Source organism: Cryptomeria japonica, chromosome 6, assembly GCF_030272615.1.
Source record: "Cryptomeria japonica chromosome 6, Sugi_1.0, whole genome shotgun sequence".
NCBI classification, from domain to species: Eukaryota; Viridiplantae; Streptophyta; class Pinopsida; order Cupressales; family Cupressaceae; genus Cryptomeria; species Cryptomeria japonica.
The window spans coordinates 274,146,138-274,158,805 of NC_081410.1; the positions used below are offsets into that span (position 1 = coordinate 274,146,138).

The 12,668-nt window shown below is 36.1% G+C and overlaps 1 protein-coding gene across 1 annotated transcript; it reads left to right on the top strand.

Annotated features, from left to right (window-relative positions):
- The first annotated feature begins 611 nt into the window (after positions 1-611).
- LOC131062573 (chromatin modification-related protein EAF7-like) lies at positions 612-5,446 on the top strand. The gene is made up of 4 exons (XM_057996267.1): positions 612-653; positions 1,121-1,613; positions 1,830-2,042; positions 5,370-5,446. The coding sequence occupies exons 1-4, from the start codon at positions 612-614 to the stop codon at positions 5,444-5,446; spliced, it is 825 nt and encodes a 274-aa protein (XP_057852250.1).
- Positions 5,447-12,668: the final 7,222 nt, after the last annotated feature.

Genomic DNA, 12,668 nt, shown 5'->3' on the forward strand with positions numbered 1-12,668 from the left:
AACTGCCCTTACTTATGGCTTGAAGGGGACTCAAACAATATTATTAAATGTCTAAAGGGGACCTCAAATCCATCATGGTCTATCAACAATATTATTGAAGACGCTAAAGACCTCATCAACACTTTCATAAAATGCCACATATCCCACATCTACCAAGAGGCCAATGGCTCTGCTGACTGGGCTGCTAATGTGGTGGTTAACAAGGATGAAATGATTACGTGGACGGGAGAACAAGAACTCCCTGAAAATGTCAGACAAATCATCTTCAAGGACCAATAAACAAGCACTCCTAAGATTTTTGATGTACCAAATAATAATTAAAAGGTCTAATCAGAGTACTTTGAGTTATTATAATAATAAGAGCCTCGTTTATCATAATAGCCTGTCCATCAATTCCCACGCTTTCTGGGTTAATCTGATAGTTCTGAAAAGCTTTCTGGCCAATCCATTCTACAAGCTTCAAAATCCAGCCCTTAATAAAGAAAAAATGGGTGGTAACAGGAGGCAATATGAGCCAAGCAGTTGCAAAGAATGGAAATAGAAGGAGGAGGTTTGGAGTATTCTACAGAAGGGTGGCTTTTCAAAATTCATGGAAAAGCTCCATGGACGGGATGGCACAATTACCAGTTTTTTCTGCAAAAACTAGAGAAAGGGTATGTTGAAAATGGGAGACCAGACTGTAGAAATTGATGAAGACCTCATTGCCCAAGCCACAGGCCTCAGAAGGGAAGGGTGCAACTTCTACAGAGACAGGAAAGTCAGTAAGGAGGCCATCGATAGATACCCAAAAACTGAGAAGGAGAAAAAATGACTGGTTAAGTTAAGTAAAACTTACAACCCACCCAGAGCTTTTGTTAAACCTTGGCGGGATGTCCTCTTTGTTTTAATGCCCTATATTACATTAGATGGTAGGTTTACAAAAGTTTATGGGTACCATTTTGTCTTGCTGAATCACTTTAGGCATGACAAGAAGGTTAATTTTCCTTATTTTCTGCTCTGTTCGATGAACGCAACCATAAAGGCCTATAAAGAAAACCCTATGGGGGATACTGCCATGCACCAAGGCCTGATGGTCCTTATTTATGACCATCTTAAGGCCAATCAAATTGGCCACATGTAGCCCTCTATAGAGTCTGAGGAGGATGGGTCTAATTCTGCCTTTTCAGTGGATGAGGAGACTGACAGTGACTCGTCGAGCGATTCTGAGGAGAGTATGGATGTTTCAGATTATGAAACTGATAAGAAGAGGAAACACATTAAAACAAGACCTTATTCCTTCAAAGGAAAAAAACCTAAAGGCAAAATCCGGATTAGCCTTTCCTCAAAGGAGGAGGTCTCTAAAGACTCAGAGAAGGAGAATCCTCAAGGTTCGCTGAAAAAGAAATCCAAAGTACACACCCAGACCAGAAATAAGAAAAAGAGGAAGGAGGAGAATGTCAAGGAGATGGAGGTTTGTAAGCAGGAAAGGACCTTAGAAGCTGAACAGAACCCGAAGAAGGTCACCATGGGTGAGGCTCTTAGGGTTGAAGACATAACTACTATTCGGGACACCCCTAAAAAGGAACAGGAAACCCCTAGTAAGGTTGATCCTCCCCATATCCCTCCTCCAGAGGGTATGCAAGGTTTCATTGACACTATGGTGTGGCTTATAACTGGTTACAAGAAAGCCATGGACGACAACAAAAAAATCAGTAACAAAATTCAAATATTGGAAACCATCAACACCGGGGAAGGGAAGACCATGGCGGATTACATAGAGGACCTTAAAAATACCATTGCAAAGGCTAAAAATATAAGAGACTCTTTCAACCCCAGGTTTGAAAAAATAGAGAAAGATATGTTGGAAAGGAAAAACCTTGCTGACGCTAATGAGCAAACTGTCACGGACACTGGTAGCAAAGTCAGTAAAATTGAGGAGTGCCTGAAGAGTATTGTTGAACAGAGCTTAAGTATCCTGAAGATCTCTACTAACAATACAAACACCCTCATCAGTAAACTGGACGAAGAGAAGGAGATACTGGATATTGAACCAGACACTGAAGGTACAGGGGAAGCTCAAGGTCCCAGAACTCGGACCAGAGGAAAAAAGAAAGAAAAGAAACCCAACAAGGACCTAGAAGATCTCAAAGTTGTTGGGGCCACATATGACTAGCTGGTGAAGAAGGCGAAGGATCTGTTGAAGACTATAGTTGTGTAGCGCTTTCTTTGTTACCTTGCTATTTTTTTTTCGAAGTTGTCCTTTTGGTTTGCTGGCCTTTTTGTCAGTCATTCCGCTAGTGGTTCTTATGCTCTAGACTCTTAATGTTTTATATTACTCTCTCTTGTTAAATATTTGGGGTCCTTAAAACCTATTTTTCTCAATTAATCAGAACATACAAGATAATCAATAATTGATCATCAATAACCGTAATATAAACATAGTGATCATATTCACTTATAACATGACCCAACTTTTATGCAAATACATCAAACTTCTGGTACCACATCATGGGTAACTATTTCAAACCATACAATGATTGTTTTAATTTGTAAACCAAGTGTTCTTTACCTTTTTCAACAAAACCATCAAGTTTTCGCATATAAATCTCTTCTTCAATATCTCCATGTAAGAATATGAATTTTAACATCCATTCGCTTAATCTCAAAATCACAAGTAGAAATAATAGATAATAGGAATCTAATAGAGGTTATGTTAGCAATAGAAAAGAATATTTCACTGAAATCAACTCCCTCTCTCTGGCAGTAGCCCTTGGCCACTAGTCTGGCTTTGTATATCTCTAACTGATCTTCTTCACCAAACTTCGTTTTTGATACCTAGTTGCATCCAATGGGCTTCCTTCTTTTTTTGTAAACTAACAAGATCCCAAGTGTCACAAGTATCCAATGAAATCACCTCCTCACTCATAGTATACATCCAAGGCACACTTTCCTCAAAAGAGACAACATCCCTAAAAGATCTAGGTTCATCGCCAATGCTTAATAAAGCAAATTTACAATAGAAATCTGGTGGACTATACCTATCAACTAGATTCTATTATCTTGTGAACCTTCTCAAAGGTAGATTAAAAGGTTCTTTTGTATGTTCTTCATTATTTTCAATTTATTTTGTTACAATAGACTTTATAACTTACACTAGAACTCTCTATAAGGTTCACAACCCTTGACTATATCACAAAAAAAAAAAAAACTCAATCTAACATAAAATAGAAATAATATGAAGCATCTTCAATATATAAATGGCATTATATCTCACATGTGAAAGTTTCTAATCCAAGTTATAAGTACGTGAAATGTGATATAAAAGAAAGTGACTTAGGCTCTCATGCCCATCTAATCACAATATATAAGTAATGATATATGAAACATAATCAATGAATTATGTGAACACCACTAACCCCAATGGTCATCTAGAAATTAGAGAGATGATAACATAGTTCAGATGCTTTCTTGCCCATCCACGAAGCTTATGCTTCCCCAAAATTCTTCCCTGCATGAAGAATACTTGACAATGCATGAAATTCCTAACAACTTGGAAATGGTAGACATGATGGAATTCGGTGGAACTTGATCTATCTATATGTATTTCTAACATGAACATGCAATGTCCTACTATTAGGATATAAAAGAGAATATATAATAAACTAGGCAAAGATTAATCTATTTCAATGAAAACATGTGGCCTTAACTAAAACACTTAAAAATGTATATTGGTATGTAGATCTCGAAAAAAACATCTACTCTCTATTAGCCCATATTCAATACCCATTATGTGTTCCAATGAAATTGAGACAACTCTAATTATTAATTAATTAGGTCTTTTATTACTTTTTCACTTAAGTTAAATTTAGGTGCTTTTTATTATCTAGAGTTTTCTTTTCTAGCATTAGTTCTAGCATGTAGTTGAGCTTAATTTAGCTCCTACTTTGCATTTCTTTACTTCTCCTAAGTTTAGCATTAGGTTTTGCATCTAGGGTTTCATTCATCCTTTATAAGGATTCATTCATTCATTGTAATTGAATCTTCAATATTATTTTGTGCAATAATACACAATTCTTTGGTTGTTATAGAGTATACAATCTTTGCTTGATCTCTTTTGTATGATAGGCATTTTGCTTGCAAATGAATCTTCACTCATGTGGTTGATCTTCAACTTCTACATGGTTTCCAAGCATCATATCTGTCAAGATCCTATCTAGATGCTCGAGGGATACAACCTTGGGTTATTTTTATGTGCACATTGGGCTCAAATGGAGGTTGCCATCATGTTTGCAATGTCAAAAGCCCTAAGATCAGTTGTTGTTTCATTAAAATCTAAGAAAAAATTGAAAAATTGAGTCAAATTGGTTGGGGGCACAAAAATCAAGGCAAAATCGAAGGGTAGCTAAATATCTAGTTACTTTGGAGGGAAACATATGTCACCATCGCACTTAGAAGGCCCAAAAACCTTAAGATTGCCTATTGATTTGTTATAATTAGAGATAGTGAAATTTAGGGCAAAAAAAAGTTGGGGCATGTTTTACAAGGTCAAATCTGTATGGACTGTATAGATTCATACGATTGTACCATAACTACAAAAGATCAGGTACAAGCTACATCATCGCAGGTATGGTAAAAAAATTTAGTGCTCAAAAGTTTTAATTAATTTTGTTTTGGAAAAGTTGTTAAAATTTTTGTAAGAATTTTACAAAAATAAAATAAAAGGCTTCTTAAGAAAAAGTCAAAAGGAAAATTAAAAAGCGGGCTACATTAATATTTGGTATATCTTGTACCTCCTTTTGCAACACTTACACAACACTTACCCTATATTGCTCTAACCCTATCCTAATGGTCGATACTTCTATTAAAAAATTCAACCCTCATAACTATCATAGTTAGAGGACTACAATGATGAAATTATTTGGGTTTAGGGGTTTATGGTCTTGTTTAAATGAGACCTAACCCAACTTGATTAGTGATTTTGATATCATTCAACATAAGAACAAGATAGATTAGGCTATGGGTTTGATTGGGCTACATGTTTAACACAGTCTCTAGTTCCATATTGATTCATTCACCACTCTCTTGAGACAAATTTGATATCAATGACACCTAATTCATTTCCTTTCATTGAGATTTTTTTGGAAAAGTTCAAATCCATCAAATCACATCTATAGGGTTGTGGCAAGAAGAAGGCTAACAAGGAGTGCATCTTCCTAATTTTTTCCAAGCTTTGAGGCCAATTTTAGTTCTTTTCTTCATCATTCTCTTCCACCATGGATGCTTTGGGTACAACATTCACCATGCCTTCATTAGAGATGCTTTGTGAGTGCTTGACATGAGAGCAGGCTAAGCTTTTACAACTTGATTCAATTTCTGGTTCTAAATCTTAGGCCTTGGTCGCTTAGACTCCGACATCTACAGGGAAACAAAAGAAGAAGAAGCAGAAGAACAAAGGTACATAATCTAATCCTCCAAATTTAGAGTCACATGGACATGATTCAAATTCTTCCACCTCTTCCAAGATGTCTTTATCTAGAAAGGACAAGCCTAAGTGTGCTTATTGCACCAAGCCAGGACATGATGAGCATCGTTGTTATGCAAAGAAGATTGATGAGCTGAAATAACTTCTTTTGAAGAATAATATTTAACCACCTTCATCTAGTTCATCCTCTTCCACCACTTCAGTACCTGGACATTCTTGGTCTTCTTCATTAACATGTGGTGTAGATAAGATAAAAGGTCATGCTATCTTTGCACTGATACATTCTCAATCCTCTAGGTGGCTTCTTTATTCAAAAGTTTCACATCATATGGCATCATCAGAGGGTATGTTCTCTTCTTTTGAGCATCATACATTTCCACATATTTTGATGGGTAATAACACTTACATGAGTGTTAATGAGAGTGGTTCTATTGAGGCTGATGGTGGCACATTCAATAATGTTCTTTGTGTCCCTACATTGTCTTCAAATCTCCATTCCATTTACCATATTACTCACAATGGGACATGCAAAATAATTAAGGTCACTCCTGATTTCATGCTCATTAGAGATCTTCATAATAGATAGCTTGTTGCAATTGGCAATGTTGATCATGTTGATAAACTTATAAGGCACTAAGATGGGGGGGGGGGTGAATCAATGCAAGCAAAAACAATATGAATCTGATCACCAACTTAGAAAACTTAAAACTTATCAAGCATAAGAGGAATATCACCACATAAGCTAATGCCCAATAAAACAAATTCCACATAACACAAGAGATTTATACATGGAAACCCAAAAGAGAAAAACCATGGTGGGAGTTAACACCCACAAGGTTCACTATCTGTAGAATAGAAATCTTGACCAGTTAAGGTCTTACAAATATGCCCTGTTAGGAGCAGACCCAGTTAGGAGTCACTCGATTAAGGGATTTAAATGATAAGCCCTATTAGGAGCTATGAACTATTAGGATCAACCTCACAAGAGGATTTAACACTCTGATATAGAGCTACCCTGTTAGGGGATTTATAAGTTAAGGCCTGTTAGGACCTACCCGGTTAGGGGATTTTACTGCTACAAACTGTTAGGGAAACAATAGTCAAAAGATCTTCATGTAACACCTTGGTGTCTGATAAGATCTGCTTCAGATACTCAAAAATTCAACAACACATCCATACATAGCTTTGCAAAAGACCACACAATCTACTTCACCTAATTCACCTTCGATCTCACACACATACACATTCATACACACATCAACTTGATACCTCATCACACTATTTATAAACATCAATTTTTGTCGGCTACAACCTTGGAAAATTTTCCTAGGTTCAATGTATCTAGAAATGTGTGCAATATATGCTTTACTTATGTCGGCCACCAACATAAGAAATCAAAAACCTATGTTGTTTTACCGATTTAAGTGACAATATCACTACCGGTTGAATGTTCATCAAAATGTTTTCTCTGTACATCAAATCTCACTTGTCCAGTTGAATCTACCAATGCAGTTATGAACATAGCTCCAAATACCTATCTCCATCATTGTTGTAAAACCGCATCATCCAACTCTTCATGAATCGCCTATACCTGTTGTCAGAATGCAACTATGTTCATAGTTTACCTGTTGAGATCCTAATTACCGGTAATCTACTAAATTGACTTTTGTACCGGTTGGCTTCCAAGACTAAGATGACCACAAAAACATTGTTGCCATCAATGACAACACAAAACTTAGTCATCATACATGAATTTCAATCTCATCATCAAATTCACCAATCAATCAATTACCGGTTGCATATCACCAACAATCTTTACCGGTTCAGTCAAATTTCAACATTCTCCCCCTTTGGCATTGATGGCAACACTTAGGAAAAATTATGTCAACTAAGTGTGCAATACAAAAATTGACTCCATAACATATACTCCCCCTTAGCAATTACATGCTCTTACAAAAAATTTAAAAGACTTATACTGCTACTCCCCAATATAATTACATCAAAAATTTCTACAACTACTCCTCCTTTGACAACAATGGCAAAGGAAAGTAAATTCATACAATTACATAAAAAATATATCAAAAATGCATAGCACATATATATATATATATATATATATATATATATATATATATATATATATATATATATATATATATATATATATATAAGAGTTCAAAATGTTTTTACAACGCAATCTTAGAAAAAGCATCACTAAAATGTGATTTCAACTACTTTAGATCATTATGCTAGGTTTCCAAAATAGTGTCGGTAATCTCCACAAGTGTATTGATTTGTTCAGCAAGCTCCTCCATGGCATCTATAATACTCATCTCCAGAGTTGCAATAATAGCTTTAGATTCTTTATAGGATCTGTGCAAGATTTCCACCTTTGGTATCAGATGTGTCTGTAATTCCTGTAGTGATCTGATCCTCTTAACCTATTCATTCTCATAAGCTTTCAGTTTATGTTGAAGTTCGACAACTGATTTTCCAAAATTGATAGCAGGGCTATTAAGGGGCTTGAATGACTCACTAAGAAATTCAAGTTCTTGCTCAGCTTCCTCCTTTTTCTTCTTCAAATCAACACAAAATAATAAAAATTTGGCAACAATGGAGAGTATTTTACCTCCAATCTCAAGTGCTTCTTTCAAATAGTCCTTATTGACAGTAAGAGCAACTTTCCCTTTATCAATATTAGTCATTAAGTTCTCTGTTCTCTTATTCTTTTAATCCTTCTCAACACTAACATAAGTTGCATCCTCAAAAGATTTCATCTATTCTTCAGCATCAGAAACAAGTTGTCCAAGCTTGTCAATAGGAGTAACAAAAGGATCAATATCAGTCTTCGATAGGAGACTTGACAAAATCTTAACAACACTTCTTATTGTGTCCACCTCCTTCTGTTGTTCTTTCATCCTCTTCTTCTTGGACCGGGATTGCATGGCAGTTGCAATTTCCATCAACTCGGTTGAACTTGACATATCCATATTAATGGGTCCTTGAATTCTTATTGCATCATCATCATCTTCATCCATAATTTTCTTTTTAGAATCGAGTGACAAAGGTGTCACTTTAGGTTTTGTCTTCACTGTCTTCTTCTCCTCTTTCTTTTCACTTTCCTTATCCTTTGGAGTTTCCTGTACTGGTGGGGTCTGTGTATCAACAGTTTGAGTTACTACCAGTGGCTCCTCATCCTTCTTTTCTTCTTCATTTTTCTTTTCGCCCTATCCTTGTTCCTTTTCATGTTGCTCGAACATTTGAGCATCAACATCCTGTACATTTGCATTGTCGGTAGCATCAACATCATCATTATTACCAGTATCATCATCATTAGAGATAATCCCAAGTTTGGTTTGTGTGTTCACCAGTTGATCATCCAACACAATTTCATCTGGCTTAAAATCAGTTATCTTAAAGCCATCAAGAAGATCTTCAGCCTCAAACTTCTCTAGTTCAACTTCCTTAACTTCTTCCTCTTCATCTGAAATCAGACTCAGTGCCTTCTTCAAAATTTGTTCAATCTCCTCATGGACTGATTGGGTCTCTTCGATTAAAATTCTTGTCAACCTTTTCTTCGCCCTAAAACATGCCTTTACCTTAGCAAGAATTTCATCTAACTCTTCCTTAGTAGCTTCAGGCTGCAAGTTTTTCAGAACATATTCAATGAATTCCCTATCTTGTTTTATGGTTGTCTGTCATCTAGCATCAATTATATTATACAGTGAATTTGGAATTTTCCCTTGCAACTCAATTAGGGCCTTGCTGTATTTATTCATCATATAAACAATTGCATCTTCTATCTGCCTTTGTTCATCTTCATTAAACTTATCATATAGTTTCTTCACACTAGTCAACAAACCATACTCTTTAATGTTTATTATCAAATTTTCAAAAGGTGTGAGCTTTGTTACCGGTTTCCTCAAAGATTTCACAGTAGAAGTACCAACACCCTTTGACCTTTTTCCACTGGCCCTTAGGGATTTCTTTTCTCCTTCAGACTCAGTCACTTCTTCATCAGTATCTACCAGTTTTTGTGCTTGTTTCTTTTTCGTTTTACCAGTCTTAACCGGTGTAGCAGGAGGTTCAACAATCTTACCTTTCCTCTAAAACTGAAACTTAGAAGGTTTTTACTTCTTTATTTCAACTGGTTTCTCCTTCTTAACAACTGCTTGTTTTTCTTTCTCTATAGCTTTCTCCTTTCTAGCTCTTGTCTTTACATTGGTGGGGGTACTGGTTGGAGCACTTGATGTCCCGACTTGTTGAGAAGCATGCTTTTCTCTTTCTTTAGCAATGGCTTCCTTTGTGAATCCTTCTTGCTCTACAAATGCTTCAACTTCCTTTCTAACCTTCTTTGCAATTACCGGTCGGTTAAGTTCTGAGTGCACTTGAAGGGATTTCTCCTTGTAAGTGCCAAAACATTCTGCTGTTGTATCTACTGGTTGGGCAAGAAAATGATCAAAATATGCAACCAAAATATCTTTGTTTACTTCATATCCCATGGGCATCATCCATGTGGTTTGGGGCTCAACTTCCTCCATCATGCAAGTATTTGTATCAACCATAAAGCAAATTGTGTTTACATACTGGTTGATGACCTCTGTCGGTATCCTTTCCCTTGCATGCATTTTATTTTGAAAATATTTAAAGTATCCCCATGCAATCTTGCCAAAATAATTACCAAGCATTCTAATGTTGTACTTCATCTGCATCAATGCAGGAGTGCCATCTATCCATTGGATATCACCAATACCGGGGAAACATTTCTGAAAATAAAAGAATAGATCAAGAATTAGTTGTCCAAACTTAAACCTTAGCCTCTTATCCTTCTTAATGGATTCTAGGTTTAGCACAAGTTGACTCCTCAACGCCTCTGACAAGTCATAGTCAACATCTTCCTTTATCATCTGGTAAGCTATATGAATAGTTGTAGTAGGGATGTTGTTCATCCTACTAGAGTAATAGATCTGGTAACCGAATACCATAGAAGCATATTTTACTGTCGGATCATTGATATTATTGACCACAGCCAATCTAATCCTAACAACACTTATATAACTGTTCTATAAAGGAAGTTTCTCCCTGTTATATAACTGTTCTTTAAAAGAGAGAGGGTTGGCTGCAAAGGTGTAGAGAATTTCAGGCAGCTCACTCAAATGACATATCCAGCTATAAACAACATCAAACATAGTTGCTCTGCCATTTCATTTAGAACCTGTTAAAATTTCTACATCATTCTTTGGAATGGATCTCAAAACTGGAACCTCACCGATGGCACAAAATTCGATGACTATGAATAGCTTCCATAGAAATTTTATGTGGTCAGTTGAGCCACATAAACTGGTCATGAATCCTACTAAGCACATACCTCACAAGTTCATCATCAAAATCATTAATGAAATTTAGGGCATGGTGAAACCCTTTCTTGATAACCCTTTTGAACTGTTCCTTTATTACACCATTCTTATCACACAATGCTTTATACTAATAAAAAATAGCACCAACACCAAGATCCTCTAGTTTGCAATGATAAAAAGATTTAATATCTTCAACATGTAAGACACCATAAGGAACTCCAGATAGGGCTCCAACAAGATCAGTTTCCTCAGATTTAAATGGATGCCTCTTAAATTCAGGACGGGGTCTATCGGCAACATCAACTAAATGTGGGGTGTCCATCTTCAATAATTCAAAAAGATAAGTAGATAACAAGATATCTAGATAAATACCTTTTGCCGCTTCTGCATTGGGGTTCTAAACACCAACAAATCTTCTTCACCGATTCCCGATCGTAGATCATACCAAAACACTTCAAATTTATGTCAAACAAGTTAGATGTTTCAAACACAATCTCTTCTTTACTCGCTCTTTGTGTGCTCTCAAGTATACAATGTGAAAAATAACATTCAAAAAGTTCCTTTTATTTGCTCATTATCTACCGCATTAAATGCCATTACTAGTAAAACCCTAAAATGTCTTATAACATTATCGATTCACATAACACATCAAACCTACTGGTTTGATCACATAATTACTTGTAAACATTCTAATACATCAAAGTATGTCGGTTTAACATACCTTATGTTCCTCCAGGGGGTTCTGAAAAAGATCTAACATTAAGCTCCCCCTAAGCTTTTAAACATGCTTAGTTTGTCGGTGAAGGGTTCTCCACACTAGGTGAAGAAATAGGATCTTCAGATGGTTTTACTTCTGTTATCTCATCATCCTTTTTTTTCTAGATTATGTTCATTTCAGTGCTAGTCTCCTCCACATCAACTTTTATCTTCCCTTTATGGTCAACAGATTGATTCACTGGTTGGTTCACTTTATCTCTGCAGAACTTTTCCATATGTCCCGATTTATGACAATGATAACAAGTCATACTAGAAGCTCTCCAAGGTCCAACATTGCCTCTTCCAGTCCTTCTTATGCAGTTCATAGCTACATGACCGTAGTTATGACATATTGTGCACACCACATTCATTCTTTTCTCCATCTCATAGGGACTAGACTGGTTAGCATAGGGTCTCTGCCAGTTAGGACTTCTCCGGTCATTGAAGGTTCTTTGCTAACCACCACCAGACCTCTAACTCATGTGAGATGTAGGATTATTTGCTCCATACCTACATGCAACAACTCTATGTCCATGCATATTGCAAGTGTAACAATAACCATTAAAGGTTATAAGCTTATATTCTTGAAATGTATTAGGTCTATAACCATTAGCAACATTAGATCTGCTTCTACAAACATTAGCAGTATGTCCTAGCTTATGACAATTGAAACAAACAGGCTTATAGGATTTCTTACCGATAGATTTCTAAATCTTAGGAGCAGTTTTACCTTCATGCATGTTGTCCTTAGTATCGGAAGACTCACCTTTCTCAGATGTATTGTAACCCAATCCGGTTGTATCACCTTTTATTTTTTGGGATTGGATATGTTCATCCAGCATGGTAAAACTCTTGTTAAACTTTGCAAGCTTCTCATTAGCTTCAACAAGTTCTAGAGTAAGGTCTTCATTCCTTTTCATAAGAGTCTCTCTAAGAGACATTGCCATATCCAATTATGTCTTTATCTCTTCTTTTTCTTCTATTTCCTCATGTCAGTGTGCATATAGAGTGTCATTTTCTTGATTTATCTTAAAGATCTCATGATCTTTCTCTTTGATCTTGTCTTCAGTTGCCCTCCTTGCTTCAAGTTCCTT

Excerpts from the sequence above, each read along its gene's own strand:
- LOC131062573 (XM_057996267.1), top strand. The coding sequence starts at position 612 with ATGGCACAATTACCAGTTTTTTCTGCAAAAACTAGAGAAAGG. Across the intron at positions 654-1,120 it reads CTGCAAAAACTAGAGAAAGG|CCCTCTATAGAGTCTGAGGA; the intron begins GTATGTTGAAAA and ends GGCCACATGTAG. Across the intron at positions 1,614-1,829 it reads CCATATCCCTCCTCCAGAGG|AGAAAGATATGTTGGAAAGG; the intron begins GTATGCAAGGTT and ends TTGAAAAAATAG.